Below are 23050 nucleotides of genomic sequence, written 5' to 3'. Positions count from 1 at the left end.
TTTTTCTCCAACCTGTCGACATCTTCTCTTGTCAATACGACAAACTAACCATTCGAATCCGAATCGACGCAACATGTATCGCGACATCGCCACCGCGGTTTACAAGCGGGGAGTAGACAATGTCAGCGCCCGTGAACTCCCTAGCTGGGCCTTCTTCGTATTTTTCCTCGACCTTCTCGTCTTCCTCCCTATGTTCGTTGTGCTCGGTTACACCCTCAACAATGTCTATCCTGTGCTCGCCATGATCGAAGACCCGTCGCCTCCGGCTTACGAGCCCGTCTCCCTAAACGGCGACGACGATAACGAATCCCTTGCCGAAGATGCTGCGCCCCTCGCCGACGAGGCAGCCCGCGGCGGTTCAGAACGATATGGCCAGACCCGCGCCGTCACCTCGAGCTTCCGCTCCATTCACCGTACGCTCTGGAATATTGCCGGCTTGAAGTCCTATTTTCGTGGTCTTGCTTGCTGGATCGCCCTCACTGTTAGCACCCTGTTCGTCTTCGCCATCGTCAGCACGATCCCCTTTGTGCCTTCCATCTTCGCCGCCATGATCTCTGCGATGGCCCTGGTTCAGCTCTACACAGCCTGGTTGCACATCGTCATCTCAGCTCCGTCGACCAAGCACTTCTGGCAACGCCTGCCAACTTTTAAGAAGGCATTCCAGGCCACCGCCCTCCCGACCGTCCTCTACTTCGTCGCCTTGGAGATCCAACAGACCGTCCCAAGGTTCATTGCGCGCGCCATGGGCATGAGCGTCTGGGACTCGACGACGCCTGACGTCATCCCGAAACCCCAGGCCAGCGACAGCTGGAAGGCTCTTCTTGTTTTCATCATCTCCATCTCCCTAACCATATTCTTGGCTATCCCCGCCCACGTCGTCCTCACTCGCGTCCAGGCCTCTCTGCTGCCCGAGGAAGACGAGACTATCGTGCCTTTCGACCGCTCATTCCAGGGAAAGATGGAGCCGGCTATCGTTGGTGGACGTGGCTTTGTGACTGTCATGGACGCATGGAAGACCTTCTCTCGCGCATCATGGATCAGACTCGTCAAGCTGTATCTCAAGATCTTCCTGGCCGGTCTGGCTGTGTCGGCCGTCTGCGTGCTCGTCCTGGCACCTGAGATGTTCATCATTATGAGGCACAGCCAGAAGTCCGAATAAGGGTACAATGCTGGAGCGTCTGTTAAATATTGTATCTATACCGTCCTGATGTGTAGGAGGCTGTGGGCTGGCTTCTGGCTGGATTGGAGATGGACTGGTGTCTGGGCGTCACAAATCTTCTGAATTCAACGCAGATCAAAAGAGGCCACAATCCCGCGGTGATTCACGAAAGCAGGGTTGGTTGTAGTGCTCGATGCTGGACCAACCGCTGCACACTTGAATTATATAACAAACTACAACAAACTGAATTTCATTTATATCGTTACCGATGATCAAATAGAAAACATAGTTCACTACGCCTTGCTACAGACCAACTCTGTCAAGAATAAGTAATATTTTGAAATCTGCAAGGTCTCGGTGGTACGGTTGCTGACCATGTAATCCCAATTTCCAAGATCCACCCCTTTACTTGCGTAGGTCAACTGATTTATCCAACATTCAAGCCTTGCAATTGATGTTCATATGCTGAAAATCCGGATAGCAGACTATGCTCACCTTTTGGATTGAGGTTGCTTGTCTAACTTACAAAGTCACTCATATAGAGCTACTCACACATTTTCTGAAAAATCGTCTTTCATTCATCATGCATCGTAATCTATGGACTTCGCTATTAATTTTATTTGATGCAGTCGATAAGACTGAGAAGCGGAAATGTTCGCCCCATTTACACATTCCAAGTCTGCGCATTCCGCAGCACGGCTTTCCCCTTGACATTGGCCGTGTTAGCCCTCCTCAACCTTTCGAAATCCTCTTCCATTCTCTTCGTCCTAACTCGTTGTAGACTCATAGGCAAATCATCCATCAACATCGCACTCTCATCCGAATCCGAATCCACCGCCGCATCACCGCCCCCAGTCCTGAACCCAAAACTATTGCGCCGCGGCCTGACTGCCGCACCGTGCGAGTTAGCCTTCCGAAGCGAAAACCCCCTCCTCTTGCGCATACTGCCCCAGCCTTTTCTCTCCATCTTCTCCGCCGTGGCCCCTTGCTGCTGTTCTGCCTCCGCAGTGCTGGCTGCTTCCTGCTCTCGGGCCCTGATCTTCTTGACGTACTCGTCGAGCTTGGGTCTCTCGAGCATGCCGCTACGGAACGCGTTGACGCCGACGAGCAGTTTAGCTAGGTCAACGAGCTCCTCGAGGTACTCGATGATTTCCATCATGCCCGCGGCGCCCGCATTCCACGAGAGGAGATTTTGTTTGGTGAAAGATTTGAGCATGTGTGCCTGGATAGGTACGGAGCCCCGCCGCAGGTCTTTGGTAGACATGAAGCTCGCGGCACGGCTGCCAGGAGCGGACTCCGCCTTGGCCAGCATGAGTTCTCTGACTCTGGCAATATATCGAAGCTGGGCTACTCGACTCGAGGGAAGGAACTGCGGAAGTGGCAGCCTGGTTGTGAGTGCTTCATGGACCGCGAATAGTGTAAGCGTTATGCTGGCGGCTACATTCCGGCGATAGGGGAGAACCTCTTCGTGGAGTTCCTCTAATACACTGCTCCCATACGTCTTACGCATATGCATTATGTTATCCATTCGATCGATAATCTGAAAAAGAACGTAGATGATTTCGTTATATATCAAGGCTTGCCCCTTAAAACTGCCTTTGAGCCGTGGCTCAGTCAACGTAAACGGTGCAAAGGTCCTCGCTGCTCCGAGGGCCGCCTCCGCTTTCTCCTTTGCGTGAATGAAACTTGTGTGGACAATATATGAGTTGATGTCGAAAGTTTTGGGGCTGTCAATGCCGACAGCAACCGATGCTTCCATGTTTGATATTTGCTGGATCCCAGATGCGAGGGATTCAACAAGCCGGTCTCGTGCCCGGACGGGAAATAGGGTCATTTCAACCAGAAGAGCAACAGTGCCCCCTATAAGGAAGCAAACAAGCCGCTTCACAAAAACTTCCCAAGGGTAGGTATCTGGCTGGAGTATACTAGCTGTAATTGATATCAGCGAGGTATCAAACTATGAGCACCATATTATTGAGCTTACCTAGAGCAACAACAGACATGCTAACAATGGAAATAATGCCAGTCTTAACATATTTTGTCCCCAAGTGTACGTATGAAGAGGGAATGATTCCGAGGAAAAGTATGACCACGGCAACAATGCGATTACCTCCTCCGATCAAATATGCCAGAAACCCCCAGACGCAGCCAGTGATCACCCCAAAGGCTCGGAGGAAGAAGCCTTGGAAAGACGTCCCTACGGAGACTTCAAAGACGATAATGAGTTGCAGGGAAGCCCACTACAGCAACGTGAGGAGTCAGCTTACTACTTTCGAAGATGTAAACAACGGATTTGCGATCATTGTCATATATCTCCAGGGCACAGCCTCCTATCTCAGCTTGATCGGATAGTTTCTGCCCAGAAGACAGACCAAAAGGGGAACGAGTGACACGGAACATCACTTACAGAACCTCGAGCCGACCCGTACCAGGCGTTTAACGAAGGGACGAAAGCCGGCCATGTGACTAGGAACCCGGCGATAGTCATCTTTAACGCGAAGGCGAGATCATCGGAGTCGGCGAAAAATTCAACTGCGTCGGCCGCCAGACCGCGAAGCCACAGTATTGTACCCCCATCAGATTTCGGTGGCCCTTTCCTTCGCGGAATTCGGCCTTTCTCGGGTAATGATTTGCCACACTCTTCATATGTGTACTGCCGTACAAGTCGCTCTTCGCTTGCATCATCATCATCATCTGCGCGGGTTCGCTCTTCCCTTAGCCCGTGGCCAGCTCTGGCCTCTTTTCTTGCGTCTTCGGGTAAAGTATGCCCGTCCTGCTCGCCTCCAGTGGTTAACCATTTTCGCCAGCTAATCCTTGGCAGATATATTCTTCGACGTTCGTGACGAGCCTGCCTCGTCTCAACAAGGACGCGGCAACATTTTAGCATGTCGGAAATCTGGGATGCCGCTTGTCGAAGAGTAATCAAAAATGAACTGATGAGAAATGTCTCCATTCTGGGCATAATATCGGCCTGCACTAATCAGTATGCCTCTTTCCCCGTACTTGAAAATCCTCCTCGGGCCAGGATGATACATACCTGTGAGTCGTCGCCATAGGCCATGGCAGCAGATTGCTCTAAAGCTTTAGCTGAGTTATTGTCAAATGCAGACAGTGCAGCAAGAAAAGCTTCAACTCGAATATCGATCTCTTCCAAAGGGATGCCATCTGGTGTCAGAACTCCCGAGGGCAGTTTTGGAACATCGTAACAGTATGCTAGCGCACATGTTATGACCTGCAAAGCTTTGCGCACCTCATCCTGCAGTGCCTTAGCTGGTATTCGAACCTGTGACAGAATATGTTCAAGTAACTTGATGTCTCCAGATTCGATTTCTCGGACCGGCTTGACGAGCTCTAGATTACGAGCGTGCTTAGACTTTCGACGAATCTTTTTCGGCTTGCCTTGCAGAGAAGAATCAGAGTCCGAATCAGAGGAGTCACTACTCGAACTTGAACTTGAGTTACTGCTCGAGTCGCTCGAATCGCTTGAATCACTATCGTTCTTCTCAGTCGGAGTAGTCTGCAGCTGGTTATCCTCGTCTTCACCAACTAGTCCTGCCAGTGCATACTTGCTTTCGCATGCGTTTATGATGGAGATGGTATTCTGGACGAGGCGTGCCATAGAACCCATACTGATGGGCTTCAGTGCCCTAGGAGGGAGAACCGAGTAGAACAGTTCAAAGTTGCACTCGGCCTGGGCCTTCTTGGAACTGGCAAGCTTGGCTCGTAGCTTGGGTTTTCTGTCAGTTAGAGATACAAGTTTCATTCGCAGGCTTGCCACGGGAGGCTTTTCAGTGTCCGTATTAGTTGTGGTAACATTGGAATCAGACATAAACCATGACCCTGCATCTTCCAGACAACGAACCGTATCGCAGAGAGTTTCGATGGTAGAGTTTCCCAAAAACCCGCCCGAGAACTCGGGAAATATCGTGACATTGACAAATACCACAAGCCCAACGGCCGCCAGAATTGGATATGCTATTTGAGAAGCCAAGGTAGCTGTGACCGACTTTGCCGTTGTTGTCAAAACCGTGAGGGATATTAATAGGAGGAAGAAAACAAACATAAACAGTCTTGGTGTTGAAGAACGGAGAACACCATGGAGGATGAGAGACAACGTGAAGAAGACTGCTCGAATACCATATGCTGCGCTGGGGTTACTATCCATGACCAGACTAGACAGGTATAGTCCAAGAAAGGACCAGCCCATGCCCGCCGATGTTCCAAGCAGGATGAGTATAAGGATCTCAGTCATCTCGCCGAAACGCCCTTTTGAGTTGTCAGTGGCCAATCCACATGCATAGAGGTACGAACCTACGCCCCGGATGACCGAAAACTGTCACCATAGCCCCCAGATATGTCGACTTCCCAAACACGTCAATAACGGCTGGGACGAGGCCAATAATAAGGGCAACAGTGGTGCAAATAGTGGTTTTCAGCATCCTCTGCCAAAGGTGATTTCGCTGGAGGTTCTCCCGAGCGCCTGCCAGCCATTGCTGGCAACTGCTAAGATTCCCCTTCCATCGGTAATAAGTTTTGATTACAGCCATGTTTGCCTTACGATGGGCCAGGTCGACATCGAGTGCTCGAGGTGGCTCAACCGATTCATGACCGCTGACAGAGTTGAAAATGAGAGAACAAGGCTGCTTCTGTTCAAAGTTGACAGCCAGTTGGATCTTACGCGGTAAGTTGAAAGGGAAAGAGACAATACGGGAATTTCATACTGACGACCGAATAAAGACCCACACCTCATCCAGGAAGTGTCACGAAGTGGGTAAAGTCTGCGGTGCCACGGCCATTTGGCATCGAGGCTAAGAAGCAGTTGCGATTTGCGGGAGCGTCATTTCTTATCTTCGATGCGGATTCAATTGTCAGATGAAATGGGCGGTCCCCGAAGTCGCTGCACCAGTCGTTATGTAATTAGGTGCACATCCCTGCTATATTCAGATTGATAGGCTCAAGTTATCAGGATATTGTATTTGTTTTGGGTTTTGGTCCTGTCTACTCAGTTAGTCATATGCACAGCCACAGTGCAGCCACAGTCACTCGGGGATCTCGTTTTAAACTGGGGAGACTGCCCGGACCTTGGAGAGTACAGAGTCTTATAGTCTTATTAGAGAACTTTGAGACACAACAAAACTCCGACTCGTTCGTTTGGTTGTAGGGCCTGGTTTTTGGCGCCCGGCGGTACCTTCCTAGCTCGTGGTAACGGCGCGCGGCACTAGCAAGTCTCCACTTGGGTAGAGCTGCCTTGATTGCCCCGCTATGGTTAGTCCGCGGGGCCGGGTTTGACGACAGTTGCCTAGCGGGGCAGTTCCAGCCACGATGATGGCGATTCTCAATCTAAACTCCAACAGCACTTGTTGGATCAATCGCAGAGGAGGGTGCAGCGCACTTCTTAGTCGACAAGATGCCTCCGTCGGCGACTCTAGCTGTATGTCCTCGAGTGCAGCCCTCTGCGTCAACGCTGACTCTCAGTAGACCAAAATCAAGGTTCAGCTCAAGCTGTCGATCGCGAGACTGCGCATGGTTCAGCAACGAGATGAAGCGCTCTCCAAAACACAAAGACGAGCTATGGCTCAGCTGTTGGAGGTCGGCAAGATAGATTCGGCACGAATACGAGTAGAGAACATCATCCGTTCCGATATCACGATCGAGCTATACGAAATCCTCGAGCTGTATTGCGAGCTTTTATTGGCTCGCGCAGGACTCCTGGAAGCTCCCACTTGTGACCCGGGCCTGGAGGAAGCGGTTAAGAGCATTATCTATGCTGCGCCCAAGACCGAGATCAAAGAGCTCCAGCAGGTTCGTATTCTTCTTTGCGAGAAATTTGGCAAGGATTTTGCCTTAACCGCAGCCGACAACTCGGACGGTAAGGTATCGGAGAAGGTTGTCAAGAAGCTGAGCGTCACGCCGCCTCGAGAAGAACTTGTCATTGGATACTTGGAGGAGATTGCAAGGGCGTACGGTGTCAATTGGCCAAATAAGCCAAAGGACTTGGGAGATGCCCCTGATTATTTGGATATCGACGATGACAATCCGAGTGGAGGCCAAGCACAGAAGATTATCGAACCAAGTCTTCCGGCAGACAGCAAAGAGGCGCAGGAAAGAGAAGACCTGAGCAGGGCAACGCCACCAAGATCACTTGGTCCGGAAAGTCCTCTTCATGTGAATTTGCCGAGCCCGTCGACGGACAATCCCCGTCCTCGGGTCACTCTGAATTCAGTGGAGTTGAAGCCTAGCAAGAAGATGGCCGATGCTGGCATTGCGAAGAAGAAGGATGAACAGAAAGGGGGGACAGGTGGTGGTATACCTGATCTCGACGAATTGTCAGCGCGGTTCGCAGCTCTCAAACGATTATGATTTCCCCACTGTCTTTAGTAAGCCTCGTCTAGCCACTCGCGTTCAGGGGAATTTGGAATGATAACTCAATCTTATTTTCTAGGTTGGTGTCCTGGTATTTGGTAATTGCTGGCAGTCACTACCTGCTTTTGGTGCCCACTATCCTGTGTTCTCCGTATAGATTGTCATGGGTTGGCAACGACAACAGTATGTGATATGTGAATGTGGGCCAAATTACACTATCTGCATCCAAAACGAAACCTTTGGTAAAATTAATTTAGCATCAAAAGCTCCATTGATAGCGCTTGTGATCCTGTATTTATAAGCATCGCCTGGTTATTCTCCCTGCGGCTTTCTGACTGAAGATGAGGAGGTATATCTGGAATTGTGTCATCACTCTGCAATCTCAAATATTTCCAGGTTGCATACTTGGAAATGTTTTGCTTCAGATTTTCTCTCCTTGCCTGTAGGAACCAGGCCGTCTGTAGGTAAGTTAAGGTACTTAAGGTAGGCGGGTGTCGCTGAGAGTCCTGTTCAAGCTCGCGTTTTCCCAGCCTGACGTGAACACAAGGCGATATCGCAGGCTTCACAGGGAAGTCGCATCTCTCTTTAAGCACCTTACCTTCGGCAGCTTGCGAAATACTGGGCCACTTGAATTAAAAAGCGATGCCTACCCAACTTAACAACGCCTGAAATTTGACCTCCATAAAGAAAAGCAGATGCTATTTGGTGGTAACCATTTCATGATGACTGCTTTGGATTCCCGTCCGATTTAGTCACACGAAGTCAACAACAGCACAATAAAACCCGGTGAGTAGAATTACTCTCCACGGCTACTGTTACTAGAGAATCGTCTGTTCGGAATTGCGGCCAGTTTTTATTTTCTCGTTTCTTGCATCCTTTCCTGCTACAACCCGAAAGACTGCAAACCGACGCATAATATAGCGTGCAAACGGAGATTGATGACGCTGCTCCGTTTATATATCACAACACGGTCAGGACTCACTACCGTCACTCAGAACCCCCTGTGCCTCATATTTCCTGCCTTCGTCGGTGTTTACTTGGTTCACCAGTCGCATGTCACCCTGTCAACGAGCATGATTGTTTGACAAGTCTCGAGTACGACACTATGGATCTGAGCCGCAACCTTGAGGTGCTCAGCATCGCCAGCTTGGAGGAAGTTTCCCTCGATGAACTCGAGAAGAAAGTCGATAGCACGATCGGAGCCAACATATCCAAGCAACAAGTACTTAACACGTACATGGGATGGCTACATAACCAGCTCGCTGTGGACATCTCAGGCAAGGACGTATCTATCTTCAGCTGGACCGACTCACTCGTGAACCGCGGCTTCGAGAAAGACCATATTTTTCGGGCTTTTAAATACTGGCAGGGGCATGAATTACAGAAGAATCCAGCAAGTATCCGTCGTTATTCTATGATTGAGCAAGACCTGGAAAATGCTCTTCGCATTACCGTTCATGATGATGGGGCTCGACGCCATACTCGATCGCACAGAGCCAAGCCTCCGGTGTCCAAGGAAGGCAAAGCTCCACCTCAACAGAAGAAGGGGAAGAAGCGACACTTCTCTGGCAACAATGGCAAGCAATTTGGAAAGGACTTCAATGATTTCCCAGTTGGCCCGGAGAGAAGTGGTGCCAACGAGATCCCGCTGGTCAAGCGAAGAAAAGGGCGGGGAGATAAATTATCCCATCACGATACTTCACAGCGAGTTGAAGGCCTCGAAGTTATTGAAATCAAGGATGATGACCTTGTTGATGGAGGCACCGATGTGAAGCCCAACAATCCTGCATCAATGGTCCATACACCGACGGAGCGGCACGTAACTTCTGGTAAATCTGATGCGGATGATTGTGCCTTCATCTGTGAGAGGATTTTGCTGGATCCTTATTCTCCTCTTAACTCAGAGAATCTTGCCTTGAAAGGCCAGAACGTCTGGCCTACCCAAACAGCTCCCCCGCGTGACAGAGCACAACCATCTGGTATGAGCGGAGGAAGCCTAATGGAGGTCCCAGGACCAGGTTACATCTGTAAACGATGCAATCAAGGAGGCAAGACTCACGATTCGGGAACATTGACATAGCTAACAACCTTGTTCTAGGCCATTATATCTGGCACTGTCCCACGAATATGGATCCTTCCTATGATAGACTGCCTGATCACGATTATGTGTGTGGCTTCTGCGGGCAGATGGGCCATCATTTGGCGACCTTGTGCCCTAGGAACGACCAGCCGTGGTCTTTGACTCATCAGCGAAAGGACGTTGGTATCCAGATGAAGTCCATGTCAGATCAGTGGAAAGCTTCGCCCCAGCGAGCCGGCCGTCTTCCTGCCAACTACGACACGTATCGTCCGGATGACTTTAGCTCTCCTCGACATCGATCTGACATGGCAGACGGGCAACTCCGGGACCGCCGAGATAGTCAAACTACGTTCACGCTGCCGCTGCGCGATAGGACGAACTCACCACTTCGCGCCAAACGGGCAAGGGAGAACTCCCCGAAACCTCCCTATCGATCATTGCCTCTTCGAACCAGACTGGGTTACACCCCAGAGGCTGTTCGACAGCATACTGACCGTTACCGCCCTAACCTGTCTCGAAACAAACCATTCAAGGCAGGAGGCTCTGGGCCTACAATCTTCAAGGAAAACAAGACGGAAGGCAGATTGTCTTATCATGATGAGGATGTATTCATGAGCACAGGCTCGCCGTTGGCCACCCCCAGCAATGCCACCTCGAACCCACGTTCTTCTGACAGAAGCAACCATGCTGAGAGCCTCAAGGGGACGCCTACGCGTTTGAATGAGAAGTCGGGAATCAAGATGTCCTCAACTACGGGTTTGAATGAGGCATTTGGGTCCAAGATCAACGAGCCCATTGGGGCTGTGGCCGACGAATTTCTCTCTTTGCTTGGCATCCAGTTTCAGAATGACGAGAACAATGACGAAGTTGCCTCCACGCCAGAGTCGGACGTGTTGATACAGGATGTGGCCAGCGAGCCACATACAGAAAATGATGCCGATGGCGTATCAATTTCTGAATCAACTTTGCAACACGGCCCCGATGGCAAGCCTTGCCGGTTAGTCACCAAGCCTAATTTTCGTGATGAAGTGGTCCGGCTCTTCCAACGCCACCCGAACCCTATCGTTACAGAACTCAAGAGACCCCGTGCTGTCGATGTTTGGGAGGAAGCTGAGAAGAGTGTTTGGTCCTCAACCTCGGGACCGACGGGCAGATCTATGCCCAGGAGCCCTACTGTCCTGCAAACCAATTGGCGAGGTTCTTCATTTGTTTCTTCAGACTAGATGGGCAAGCCTGATGTATCAAGTTGCACTCCATCTGTTTGGCACGGGTTTCAATTTGCTCGCGTCCCAAGTTAAGGGACTGGATTAGAAATTCTCTGATCATTCACGTTCGTCCAGTTCGCCATCCGTATACCTCATACACATTTCCAGCTGGTGTTTTCGCTTATCCGTTGCGGCATCGACTCCTACTTACACCATGTCCTTTTTCCCGCCGTAAACCCACCACTTGTTTCAAGCATGGAGTTGAAAGACGCTGACGATAGGTGAAGCCGTAACTGAGGTTGGGCGGACTTATGGACATCTTTTGGGGGGTACAGACTGTCAGTGGCTTTCGTGAAGCAGGGCAGGACTGCGAGGCATTTCTTTCTGTAGCTTAAACGCTCAACGGTACTATGGCTAGATTCTCATCGTTGCCATTTCATAGAGCTTTCCGTATCCGAATGCGTTTTCCTTGAACATCTGCAATGCTGTCTTGTCTTCCAGTTGCGTAGCGGCCTCCACGGCCAGCAAACTAACTCCAAACGCCATGCCAATGTCCATACGTCCGCTATTTTCGGATTCCACATGCTCATGGCGTAATCCACTGTAGAACTCTACACGTATTGTTCGTCCCCTCCACACTGCGACGCCCTTAACCCTGATCCTCGCCGCCAACTAGACTGCGCTCCAATCATCGCACTTGATTCCATCGTAGTTTTTCATTCCAGCTTATCGAGGTGCTCTAAACGGGTAAGGACAACCTGCTTGCTGGTCTCCTCGATCTCGCCGGCCAGAAACACCTCGTCGAGAATGGCGTAGACCTTGTAAAAGTTGAAGACGAGGTCGAGCTCACAGACGTTGCCGAAGAAGGAGTCGAGGACCTCGACGAAGAAGTGGATGGCCTCGAGGTACGCGAGCTCGTTGTCGTTGGTGTCGACGCAGGCGCAGAAGAAGAGTCCCGCGTACCGCCGGTACACGATCTTGTGGTTCCGGAACTCGACGAAGTTGGATTGGTATTTTTGGTCGCGGGGCGCTACGAGGCGGTGGACCTGGCAGGTGGAACGTCGGATTTAGCACTCGAGTAGAATTTGAAGAGTACAAGTTTGGGGGGCAGGGAAGTAGGGGAGAAGGAAGAGAGACTTACCTCGCCCTTGAGCTTGATCTTCTCATCGTCGCTATATGGGACGTACCATTTCGCAAGCCGCGTCTTGCCTCTGCGCCGTTGTTAGTAACCCACTGACCATTGGATTTTCGGTTTGGTACTCACTGGCGATTCTGGATTAATATGAATGACAACATCGTGGCTGCGGGCTGGGCGACGTAGGAATGTCCAATCGTGCCGTTGCGACGGGGAAGTAAGGAATTGAGGTTAGGTTGGCGATCTGAGTGGCGCTCCGTGCGTATTTCGGGCCAAGTGCACTGTGCCTCCTATCCCCTATAAGTCGCATGTTGTCCAAAATCAGTATTTGGTTAGCCGCAAATCAGAGATATTGCAATTGATTTTGCGGTCGATCGTAGAGTACTTATGGGAGAGCTCGTTTTCAGATTAGGTAACATGTTACGCTTCAAGTCCTCGCTCTCGATGGATGACAATCTTGACAAAAGGCGTTTCTACCCAAAGGTTTATCGTACAAATTAACTAGTTGGGTTCGAAAGCAGAACTTCTCACCGGCAACCTCCTCACTCGTCCGACGGCACATCTCTGTCAACTCCGGATCCGTAGCCGCCTTGACTTGCTTGGTATCCGTAGTTAAGTTCACATCATACAAAGAAACGCCCTCCTCTTTCATCAAGTCTTGATCAAGAGCCGCACGTATCGCAGTAGCGCACCCTTGCTGCAGTGACCCATGAAGTCTCCTCGAGTCCGCAAGAGACATGCCGTTGACCCTCCAGGCGGCTTCTTCCAACACCTCTGCGGCCTGAGGTCCCAGCGCTTTGACTTAGTCTCGCAGTCCCGTGCTGATGCTGCCAGGATGTACCGAGTAAGGGTGGATGCCGTGAGATGCAAGACGCTTGTTCAGGGCGACTGCGTATAATATCACAGCAGACTTGGACGAGCCGTACGCAGCAATCGAGCTGTAGGAATCTTCCTCGGTGAAGTTTGGATCGTTTAAGCGAAAGGAGTATATCAGTGAGCCGAACTAGTGGCTAGGACAAGTCGAGCCCCCGCGCCAGCGACTAGGGTTTTGGGCATGATCTTGTTGGTTAGGACGAAATGTCCGAGATGGCTAGTTGAAACTCAAGACGGTCCTCGGTGGTTTGGAACGGGCAGGCCATGACTCCAGCATTGTTGATGAGAACGTCGATCTTGGTGATTTCCTGTTCTTCAGGTATAGTTTGAGCTGCGTTTCTTGCGCTCTTGAGGGATGCCAGGTCGGCCGCGATGAATTTCACTTGGATTTGGGGGTTACTTTCCCTGATTTCATCGATGGGAGGTTGCACCTGCTTGGTAGATTGCCCGACAAGGATAATCATCGCTGGAGACTCGTGGGATAATGAAATAACTGTCTCGGCATCTGTAGAGCCCGTACTGGGTCTAGTCAAGAGAACTGCACTGGCTTGACTTGCAAGTTCTTCCCATGACTTGGTCAGCGAAGCGATGAAAAAAGGTCAGCCCTCTGTTTCCTTGCCATATACATTCATTGTGAAAGTACTGAGACAAAGTACGTATCGGTATTCAGGCTCCCAGCTTGTTAGATCATGTCTGCCTAATCAGAAAGTACAAGTGCATTTAGACTTCCTTCTATACTCCCTCAATGGCGACAGTATACCACTAGCGTAGTCCACTATCTGTTCATGTTCAAGTCCACTCTAGGTAAGGCTGATATCAAACCTGATCACAACAAATAGCGCTGATCCATGTTTTTATGGTATTATTAATCAGTAATCATACTCAAATAAAGAATAAACCTGCGAGACAAGAATTCGCAGTAAGTTTCTTCCGCCCGAAATTGGCCTGTTTCGTGACCTCAACAAGCCGTTGGCCCGGATGACTAGATTCTGGCTATTATGGACATCGAAAGTCTGCGCGAAAATATGAATTTGTGTCTGAGAAAATTAAGTATCGCTTTTCAGCTTGGTTGATCGGAGTTGTGATTTTCATTCGTCCTGCATTTTATTGCCGCTGGTTGCATTCTGTTCGTGCTTTGAGATGACCGATGCTGATGAGGGTGAAGGTCAAAGTTTCCCGTGAGCTGCAAGGTACTAAGTTTAAAACGATGGCAGGTTTGATAAATGGTGTCCGAAACTTGGCTAAAACTGTATACAGAACTAACGTAGGGTGCCTGCCTAATGCTAATAGCAATGATTTGTGAGAACGAGCCCGTCGTCTGCAAGGGAAGAATGGGTTTCCGGCTTGCTAGGTGCTTATATTGCTGAAGTGTAATAAGGTGCTTATAGGCATCAATGTAGCCCCCGACAGTCTCACCAACCCGCCCCAACGTTCTTAAAGCCCACTTGTCAACAACTGAGAAATAATGCAACCGTTTCAAGATGCTCAGATCCACGACGTTTGCCACTCGCTTGGTTCCTCTAATGTCAGCTGCATTCTTTTAAGAATGGTTCTTGACACGCAAGAATATTGGAGCCTACAGGGTTGGGAGATCACTTTGTAAGGTCGGCAATCGGTGTTTTGGAAGCCACGATGTCATCGATATTTCGGTCTGTGCACAGTCCCAAAAAGTTACCAGGTAATAAAGCATTGTCAGAACGTTAAACTTACCCTTAGTGTCGCCTTCCTTCTCAACTCCAAACCCGGCCCGATATTCTTTGTTTTCGCCTAAAGCTCTAATAACACCCGAGTATAGCATGAGGATAGGAACCTCATCGCCTTGAGTTATCATAGGGAAGAGAGCACACTGTTAGAAGAAGACTTGTCGGCTTTGCTGTATCCCTGTGTTGAAGAAATTCACCAACTGGCGACAGACTCGAAAGTAGAGTGGGCATATTCATGGTCGTTCTGAGTACAAAGTCACAGAGAAAACTAGAGTCACAAATGCTTACTTAGACTCGACTTTCTGACCCTTGAGTTACCGGTCACATATTCTTCAAAGTTGGACACCTTTCATCCCGTCTTGTAGAGGTTTGTGGCCCCTCAAGTTTCTACCACGCAGAACACGCAACACGCACTATCGCGAAGACACCACTCACTGCAAATTCCCTGTACTTCTTCTCGAAACCCGGTTCAAATCGCGATTCTTGACCAATTAGTCTCGCGGTGGACGGCATCGACCCGCTAAGACGAGGAGCATCATGACGGAAAAACTGTACCCGTTCGCGCTAGCGGACGGCTCCAGTGACGGGAAGCAGTGGAATGATGCGCAGTTCAATTCCTTGCATTCCAAGCTTGATGAAAATGACAAGAGATATGCGGACTGGAAGTTCAAGTTGGGTGGAATGCTTCGAGAACAACTTCTTCCTGGGCCCGAGTATCGAGGTTTGTCGTTGACCTGCTTCTCTACTGCAAGTCCTATCTGTACTAATTCTTTCAAGATCGAACCTACTATCTGAGGAGTCTTCCCGAGCACTACCATATCCGTGTCAAAACGAACCGTACGTGGTGCATTACAGCTCTGGCAGTTGAGTTCTACTAACGTCTTGCCATAGCTAAGAATGGTCGGTCAGATTACTATCTGTACGGATATCCCGAGGGCAAGAAACCAAAGCCATTCAGATCTCCCAACGATTTCTTCCCCCATCTGCTATGGCTTGCTGGAGGTAGCGGGGACAAGTCCCTCTGTTCGTGTGTTCTGTGCAACCCAGACCAGGCCAGACCTGATTGGTGGCCGGAACAGACAGCATTCGCCCATTCAGTTTCTGATGCACCACCTGATGCTCCTTCTGCTGTCACAATTGCATCTCCTGTACCGTCCTCGCTGGGAAATAATACTGGGATGAAGAGATCTGCTTCGGCGCCCGGATCTGCCGCCTCGAAGCCCTTTACTGGAAGTAAACAAACACCCCAGTCTCCAGCACCACCACCAATCACGCCTGTTTCGGGGCCGACAAGTTCTGGTCAACCCCAATCTTCGGAGACACCTCTACAGCGAGTACCGCATACTCAGTTGATCTTCAGAGAGGGCGAGGTGGTCTGGTTTAAGAACAACAACGCTTGGCGAATTGGCATGGCCCTGCAGACTTTGCCGGCCGAACCTGGCAACTCAAGCGCATCCAGATGTATCATCAAACCGCTTGCGCACGCCTATTTCCATAATGAGAATGCCATCAAGAACGAGACCGACATGAGACCGTTCCTCGCGTTCAGCGTGCCCCCCGTCAACCCAAACGTGACAAGGGGTCAATTAATGAAGGATATCCCTTGGGGGCAGCTCCAAACACAGCTGGCAGGAGAGGACAAAGCAAAACAAGAGCTAGTCGGCCTTGAGGCGTCGAAATTGGCTGCCATTGAGATAGACCACTCGTATTCAACCTTCAACCCCATGCAGACATCTCAGCAGAGCCCTGATATACAGCATGTTGGTGGAGTGTTTCTTGGTGCTGAAAGAATTACTATGGGGGAAGCGGTTCGCGTCCGTCTCAGCCAAAACGAGATCGACCCGACCTGGACGAAGGGCCTGCCAATCGTCATGGTAGTGCGCGATATCTTCATTGCGGCGGGAAGCGGACTTTTTTTTCGTGGAGACGTGTACCGTCTGGAGGAGACGGCGAACCAGCAACAAGCGCCTCATCAAGCGCAACTCCCGGCCGAGCTGATCAGGGAGAAGTCGTTCCGTGACCAGGTCAAGCAACGACTGGGAACTCGTTTCGACTGGATCATGGTGCAGCAAGATGTCACCAAACCTGAGAACTCCATGAGGGGCAGGTTCTACGAAACATCGAGGCTTATGCCCATCATTGACGCGGCAAAGTTCCAGGCAGCTTTGAGTAAGGCCGTGGTAGAGGATGTGCAGGCGTACTTGAACGACCGCATGAATTCGGACGGACCGTATCTTGGTCGCAGGCGAAATCGATCCGCCACGCTGGTGGGAGCCGTCCCGGATGGCTTTTACTTGCCGCTGGGACCCGGAGTTTTGGAAGACCCTTAGGTTGGGCTTATTTTACTCTTTACATGCTTCTTCCAATCGTCGATCGAACTCGTGTTGTTCCAGGAGAGCGTCCTTGACTTGCTTATCGGTCATCGCTTCAATACGTGGAAAGTCGCAATAGAACGGTCGGTTGTCATGGACCAAGCTTCAACAAGCAGAAGGAAACGCTTTAGTATGCGGAGAGTAGGATGGAATCGTTGGTTGCTATGAGCTTAGTCTCAACTAATGGAAGGAAACGCTTTAGTTTTCTATGTAACTCAATTTAAGGATTTCGGAATTGGAATATGAATATCCCACGAGACATTGTCAGAGAGCTTGCAACCTGGAAACGAGAGATACGGCGTATGGAACCAGACGCGCCAACCCGCCACGTCCACAGCCACCAGCCGTGCTAAGCGGCTATATCCGAACCGGAGCATCAGTCGTCGCGGACGCTTCATCGCTCGCATAGCATCGCCGCTTGGAACAAAATGGTTGAACACCGAAAGTAGAAAAGCAGTGGTTACGGTTGACACGTATCACGACACCTCCTGCACGAATTTGCGGCAGTTTCTTCCATTTCCCCCGTTGCTTTTTTCATTCGGGAGTTTTCGGCATTATTTGTCTCACATCGTCATGTCCATGACAATGGTTCATTTATATAAAGAATTCATACATGATATGCGTTCGCTGATGCGTCAACCCGACCTGGTGAAGAAATCCCAACGAGCTGGTTCTGCTATGGAGTACAGAACCGGCGTGACAGTCTGGCGGTACGGGCGGTACGCGAGGAATAAAATAGCCCCTATGTCGTGGAACGTCTCACTTTCCTGCTGCATGTGTCAGCTGATGGATATTGAACAAACAAAACCACCTGCATAGTCGGAACCGATGGTTTCCGCCAGCCAATCGCAGAAAGTTCAAGGCTGGTGGGTGGCATTGTCGTTATTTAGCCTCGTTATTTGATTTAGTCTTCCCGTCACCACATCCCTGTAAGGGTCCTCGTCTCTAATTTCCAGCCGAGAAGCGAATTTGGATACCGTCAGAGCCTATGAACCAGGAGCCGCTCACAACTGTCCCTGATTGATCGGTCGCCCTGCTGCGGCTCTCAGGAAAAAAGTTCGTGTCGAGTACCTACTGAGGGCAGCTGGCGATGAGCGTGTCAGACAGCTCAGGCACCCGACACGCAAGAAGACGGCGACGACCGTGATCGTGATTCGAGCGGTGAAGCCATGCCAACAATAAATGTGATTCCCCGAAACCCTTAGCAGACAGCGTTGCAGGCGTCTAAAGAGGCAAAAAGAAAATTGATCAAATGCACACAAGCTCGAAGAGTTCATCACTTCGCATGCAGCAGGGATCAGAATACAGCACCCCGGGGAAGAGCGAAGCATTCGCCGTTGTGGCTTGCCGTGGTCCGGTCGGTCGGGTATCTGAATCGGTATCCTTGCGTGATTATAACGATGGTACAAGCCCGTAGATAATGGAAATCGGAAATGCGATATTGCCAGAATTGGGTGCACCTACCGACAATCTAGTAATAAGATTGACTGACGTGCACGATCCACCTAAGGTATAATGGCCCACTGACTTGTTCTGGGTTTGTAAGACTCATAATCGGAATCCGAACATCGTAGTAGGTGAGCCTCGTAGCAAGTGAAGAAAGTGGTTAGTGAACAAACAACTCTTACGTTTGCAATAGCTCCTGGCATCTGGATGGATCTGACCACTGGCCCCTCCACAAGCCGGAATAAACATTTTATTTTATATCCGGCGCTTGTGAGTGCCAATGTAACTATGTCTGTGGGGGTGTCGTGACAAGCCGTCGGATCCCCTGCCAAGTACGTACCAAAACCACCACCAACTTTCTCTCACCCAAGTTGCTGGTTGGATGCGGAAACACACACGGTCAACGTCTTGCAAGACTGGGCTTTGCGGGCAGCATGGTGAATCGAATGGCCCGCACGAAGCATCGCGTATACCTCTACAGGCATGCAGATCGTGAGCGGATGAGATACCCTTGTAAGCGACTGATCAACGCATAACAATCGTCGTGTGAGAGGTCCAATGCCTGTTTACTTCGACAAGTGCATCATTGCCCTTTACAGCACTGAAAACGAGTGGAAGACCAGGTATTCCGGAGGATATACTACGCTAAGCATCTGGCTGCCTGGAGAGGTGTAGAAAACCGCCGGGGCCCAGGTATCGCTCGGGCTGGCAAACCCCACAGTGGCCATGGCGTAGATTGTTGTTCACGCAACTCAGGAAACACTTTGATGCCCACCGAAGTGACTTTGCAGTAATAGTTAGACCGGATGGATGCCCCTCCACTATTGCCAAGGCCTGGGACTTACCCTGACCAACAAACAAACATTCAGTGGAGTTCAACTACCATGTCCAGCTCGAGGCGTGTATTCTGAGTTAAACCGACTTCTGGAGCGGATTTGAGCATGTACGCATACGACTAATGGGAAAGACTGTCAGCTGCATTAGAGATCCGCCCGGAGCCAACCCTTCTTCCCACTCTTGCGCTGAGCTGAGCTGGTTGGCTGGTAATTATGGGCAGCGTTAGCCGAAAGCCACCCGCTCGGTAGGCTTCTATAATTGAAAAGTAATTAGCAGGTGCCGCCGCTATGGAGTTGACCAAGTCAACCACAATTGCGACGAGAAAACCCAACAAAACAAAACCCCCAGCCCCCCGATGAGGTGCCACCATGCCGCTATGTTGGAAAAAGCGTAACGACCGCCATTGAGCTGCCGCAAACGCCGTCTGTCGTTTCAGCATGCAAGGTAGTAGTACATGGCTGTCAACATAACGCGATGCTTGCTTGACTCGTTCCCCGGCACGGCAACAGCCATTGGATCCGCTTTCCGACGGACAATTTGATCTTTGGCCCCCGGCCGTTCGGTCTCAACCTGGATCTCGGAGGCTCGGTCGACAGCTCCCCATTGGACGGCCGGAGTCAACAGAGGATACCTGCGCAAGCTATAGAAGCCTATCTTGGAAAAGGTCCGCCCTCTCTGCTCTGGGCTCTGGTTCAATGCGCGGAATCGCGAGGCCAATGGAGAGTGCTGTCGTTGTCGTGAATTACACTTCGCTCCGGCGTGCCTAGGCGTCGTGTTTGCGTCGTGCCCATCATGCAGGTCTGGTGGGAAAAAGGAGTGGGAACGAATCATGCTCTAGCTTGCTCAGTGCTGCCCAGGCGAACGGCCTTGTGCCACATTCCAGCAGATGTGACAGTCCCAGCAACGGCAATTGACATCCATCGTCCCGTCTGCTCGGAACGATCTCAGTGTCACTTCGATGCCCAAATCCAAGTGTCTTTTAATGCTTCCCAAGGTCGCCGCGCCACAGACAGAGCCAACGGTGAGGGCATTGCATCTTTCGTGCCGCGCATCTCATTCTCGTCACCAGGTCCCCAATTCGCAGGGACGACAAAGCATAGACACCAGAGGCAAGGTACATAGGTGGTACTCGAGAAGGCCTATCGTGCCATCCTTGTTCGACATCTAACCAGGCTTGAGAGACCCCACCAGCGCCCACCTTGCTAACCCAAATGTCTGGCGTTCGGGTTCGGGTACATACGTTGTCCATGGCGGTTGTTATGGACTTATTTCCCACCCCCCCCCAAGCACTCAAATGACTTGGGAGAGTTGGTTTCTTTCAGCGACGGGACAGTACACACACAGCATCCCATTCGCGCATACAACTAGCGTGATGTTTCCCTGGTCTCCCCGTGCCATTTTTACCCTTCTCCCTTCCTCTCATCTTTCCCACATCAACTTTGTCGGTTTTCTGTTTCTTCATTGTAGCGACGGCTATACACACATATCACACTGATCGTCGCGCCAACCACAAGCAAGCATTGACCCAATTCAGAGACTGGGAAACCCCGCGTCGGGGAGTCAGAACATCGGGAAACGTATCAGCTGCGCCTTGACCGGACTTGCCAGAGGAACTTGTAACACATTGGTTTCCCACGCACTTCGCTATACCGCGGCCGTATTCAAAGCTACCCGTGACCACTTTGTACACAATTGCGCAGAGGAAACAAAGCCTGGCTTGCCTGCGGTTCTCTGGGGCTCCAGATTATCACCGAGACCATCTTTTCGGCGCTTCAACCGTCTCGTTTTTGGCCCGCTGGTGCAATATCCGGGCTTGTTTGTATAGCTTGTTTCAGTTTCGGTGTTGCACCCATCTGAACTTGAAGACATGGGTGTGCCGTCGGCAACGTCATCCTCGGGGGGGGCTGATGGTCGAGTTGGCAAAGAATTGAAGGGCTTCGGCCGGGTTATATTAAGAATGCGGACTGTTCTCAGGCACTCTGGCCAACCTTTCTCCAAACGAACGTCTAAAGTTCCACCAGTTCAACCGTCTCAGGCGCCTTCCAATATGCCTGTGCTCTCAAGGTATATACAACGCGCAACTGACCCGACGGATGCCTATCGTTCGAATACTAAACGTCTACACAGCAAGGCTTCTTCGGAGGCTGGCACCTCCCAGAAGTCCCAGTGTGAGAATGCGACAAGAGTGCCCAGGGCGCAAATCCACGAAGAACGGGCCAAAAAACTCGAAGCCAGGTTCGGTTTGGAGATCAAGCCCAGCGAGTGGCACTCCCTCGAGGGCGACGTCCTCCGGGTAGAGACGCCAGTTCGAGTTCGCGTGCATCGGGAATGCCATCGCTGCCACAAGGCGTTCGGCGTGAGCAACGAATGCGTCGCCTGCGGCCACAAATGCTGCAAGCAGTGCATCCGGTACCCTCCCAAGCGAACCGAGTCTGAGAAGGCCGCCGACCGGGAAAAGATCACGGCCATGGCCCAGAGAGAGATGGAACTAGCGCCTATCATTCCGCACTACGGCCTCGCCCCACCCGTCCAGGTAACCCGCCCAGGACCGAATGGTGGACAGGACCGGGTTTACAAGCCGGCGCGGATGCGGCCCCGGAGATACTGTCATGAGTGCGGCACCATCTTTCATCTTTCTTCGGTGTGCCAGAAGTGTAACCACAAGCGTTGTGGGGACTGCCCACGAGATCCGTAAGTTTTCGCTATTTTGCGTTCGTTCTCCGGTTCTGCACCGTAATTAACTCTCACGCAGTGCGAGTAAGGATAAGTACCCCTACGGATATCCCGGTGATGATCCGGGTGCAAATACCCCTACACTGCACTCCTGTCACGAGTGCCGCAGGAAATTTCCATTGAACGCGAAGGATGGAGCCGACTGTTCCAAGTGCGGACACAAGAAGTGTGCGGAATGCCCGAGACTTACTCCCAAGAGGTCCATAACTCGACATGATCCGGCGGAGCTAAAAGGTTTACAGGAACAGTTGCGAGGCATTTCGTTAGGCGAAACCATGGAATAACACCGGCGTTCGTGGAAACGTCGCGAGGTTTCCATCCTAACAGGGAGGCAAGGTGACGAACCACCGGGGTTGCTTTGGCATCACCCATGTATCATTCATTAGTGTCGCTGAGCAACAGAACTTGTGCGCGGCGCATTGGTATTCTTTGACAGAACATTTTCGGCGCCATCAAGGGTTTACGATCATGAAAAAGACGAATCTACCATCACAACGACGACATGTACCAACCTGCCAGCACCCGATCTCCGTGCCTTTTACATATTTGACATGGTATATGGCGAAGAACATGCCGGATGGCTATATTCGATGTATATATTGAGAGTTTCAACATGCTAGATAGCGTCTTTACAGCGTACAGAACAAACTGGGAAACGGAATTGAATGTTTAATATTGCGAGTGGACTACGGGATACTGAGAAACGACTGCTGTTTGGCATGACAATTTCGCACGAAATTTATCTCGTCACATCCGTTACTGGAAAATCATGATGCAGATACCCAGTCGACCGCCAGGCCTGCAGGGAAGCGCAGCAGAAAGTGCACTTTTGTGGATCCCGAGAGAGAGAGACTGTCGGCGTTTTACGCACCTGCATTGAACCGACCAGCTGGGTCTGGGGCATCTGGATCTCGGGAATTCTTGGCCCCCTTACCAGACTGTCGGTTTTCAGGGGCCAGTTTTGTCAATTCCACAGCTTGGCGAACAAAAACATCTGGAGCAACCACAAGGGTATTGATCATATGGGAAGTCATATGTGTATACTTATCACTATTCGGTCTGGGTATGAAAAACGGAATACATTAAAGCAGGAGAAGATGTTTTCTTTCTGATGCGCTGATGTACCTCGACGGCCACACAGAAT

The 23050-nt window shown here is 50.8% G+C and overlaps 9 protein-coding genes across 9 annotated transcripts; 5 read left to right on the top strand and 4 right to left on the bottom strand.

The window, feature by feature from the left end:
* Positions 1-73: 73 nt before the first annotated feature.
* On the top strand, positions 74-1159 carry BCR38DRAFT_409894 (uncharacterized protein; the record flags this gene model as incomplete). The annotated part of the gene is made up of 1 exon (XM_040858408.1): positions 74-1159. The coding sequence occupies one exon, from the start codon at positions 74-76 to the stop codon at positions 1157-1159; it is 1086 nt and encodes a 361-aa protein (XP_040714562.1).
* Positions 1160-1823: 664 nt separating this feature from the next.
* BCR38DRAFT_458185 (uncharacterized protein) lies at positions 1824-5706 on the bottom strand (the record flags this gene model as incomplete). The annotated part of the gene is made up of 7 exons (XM_040862132.1): positions 1824-2453; positions 2484-3088; positions 3144-3399; positions 3567-4130; positions 4197-4641; positions 4726-5425; positions 5475-5706. The coding sequence occupies 7 exons, from the start codon at positions 5704-5706 to the stop codon at positions 1824-1826; spliced, it is 3432 nt and encodes a 1143-aa protein (XP_040714561.1).
* An 860-nt stretch (positions 5707-6566) lies between these two features.
* Positions 6567-7519, top strand: BCR38DRAFT_458184 (regulator of Vps4 activity in the MVB pathway-domain-containing protein; the record flags this gene model as incomplete). The annotated part of the gene is made up of 2 exons (XM_040862131.1): positions 6567-6590; positions 6638-7519. The coding sequence occupies 2 exons, from the start codon at positions 6567-6569 to the stop codon at positions 7517-7519; spliced, it is 906 nt and encodes a 301-aa protein (XP_040714560.1).
* A 1906-nt stretch (positions 7520-9425) lies between these two features.
* BCR38DRAFT_217127 (uncharacterized protein) lies at positions 9426-10906 on the top strand. The gene has a single exon (XM_040854205.1). The coding sequence runs from the start codon at positions 9557-9559 to the stop codon at positions 10823-10825; it is 1269 nt and encodes a 422-aa protein (XP_040714559.1). The 5' UTR covers positions 9426-9556; the 3' UTR covers positions 10826-10906.
* A 617-nt stretch (positions 10907-11523) lies between these two features.
* On the bottom strand, positions 11524-12103 carry BCR38DRAFT_344395 (AP-2 complex subunit sigma; the record flags this gene model as incomplete). Its single annotated transcript, XM_040856098.1, has 3 exons — positions 11524-11853; positions 11949-12018; positions 12072-12103. The coding sequence occupies 3 exons, from the start codon at positions 12101-12103 to the stop codon at positions 11524-11526; spliced, it is 432 nt and encodes a 143-aa protein (XP_040714558.1).
* A 264-nt stretch (positions 12104-12367) lies between these two features.
* On the bottom strand, positions 12368-12851 carry BCR38DRAFT_435409 (uncharacterized protein; the record flags this gene model as incomplete). The annotated part of the gene is made up of 1 exon (XM_040860372.1): positions 12368-12851. The coding sequence occupies exon 1, from the start codon at positions 12679-12681 to the stop codon at positions 12370-12372; it is 312 nt and encodes a 103-aa protein (XP_040714557.1). The 5' UTR covers positions 12682-12851.
* Positions 12852-12861: 10 nt separating this feature from the next.
* Positions 12862-13315, bottom strand: BCR38DRAFT_435408 (uncharacterized protein). Its single transcript, XM_040860371.1, has one exon. The coding sequence runs from the start codon at positions 13277-13279 to the stop codon at positions 13010-13012; it is 270 nt and encodes an 89-aa protein (XP_040714556.1). The 5' UTR covers positions 13280-13315; the 3' UTR covers positions 12862-13009.
* A 1536-nt stretch (positions 13316-14851) lies between these two features.
* On the top strand, positions 14852-17156 carry BCR38DRAFT_217095 (uncharacterized protein). The gene is made up of 3 exons (XM_040854204.1): positions 14852-15239; positions 15296-15355; positions 15410-17156. The coding sequence occupies exons 1-3, from the start codon at positions 15056-15058 to the stop codon at positions 16846-16848; spliced, it is 1683 nt and encodes a 560-aa protein (XP_040714555.1). The 5' UTR covers positions 14852-15055; the 3' UTR covers positions 16849-17156.
* A 3884-nt stretch (positions 17157-21040) lies between these two features.
* On the top strand, positions 21041-22190 carry BCR38DRAFT_344352 (uncharacterized protein; the record flags this gene model as incomplete). Its single annotated transcript, XM_040856095.1, has 2 exons — positions 21041-21864; positions 21926-22190. 2 exons carry the CDS (start codon positions 21041-21043, stop codon positions 22188-22190), a joined length of 1089 nt encoding a protein of 362 aa, XP_040714554.1.
* Positions 22191-23050: the final 860 nt, after the last annotated feature.

This window comes from Pseudomassariella vexata, assembly GCF_002105095.1.
Source record: "Pseudomassariella vexata strain CBS 129021 chromosome Unknown BCR38scaffold_8, whole genome shotgun sequence".
Lineage (NCBI taxonomy): Eukaryota > Fungi > Ascomycota > Sordariomycetes > Amphisphaeriales > Pseudomassariaceae > Pseudomassariella > Pseudomassariella vexata.
The sequence above is the reverse complement of the archived record's forward strand: the minus strand, read 5'-3'. Positions and strand labels throughout refer to the sequence as shown.

What these genes read in the sequence shown, in the direction of transcription:
- BCR38DRAFT_217127 (XM_040854205.1), top strand. Translation starts at nt 9,557, where the DNA reads ATGCAATCAAGGAGGCAAGACTCACGATTCGGGAACATTGACATAGCT.
- BCR38DRAFT_435408 (XM_040860371.1), bottom strand. Translation starts at nt 13,279, where the DNA reads ATGATTATCCTTGTCGGGCAATCTACCAAGCAGGTGCAACCTCCCATC.
- BCR38DRAFT_217095 (XM_040854204.1), top strand. Translation starts at nt 15,056, where the DNA reads ATGACGGAAAAACTGTACCCGTTCGCGCTAGCGGACGGCTCCAGTGAC. An exon ending in TCCTGGGCCCGAGTATCGAG is followed by an intron (nt 15,240 to 15,295) that starts GTTTGTCGTTGA and finishes AATTCTTTCAAG; the next exon opens with ATCGAACCTACTATCTGAGG. An exon ending in TATCCGTGTCAAAACGAACC is followed by an intron (nt 15,356 to 15,409) that starts GTACGTGGTGCA and finishes GTCTTGCCATAG; the next exon opens with CTAAGAATGGTCGGTCAGAT.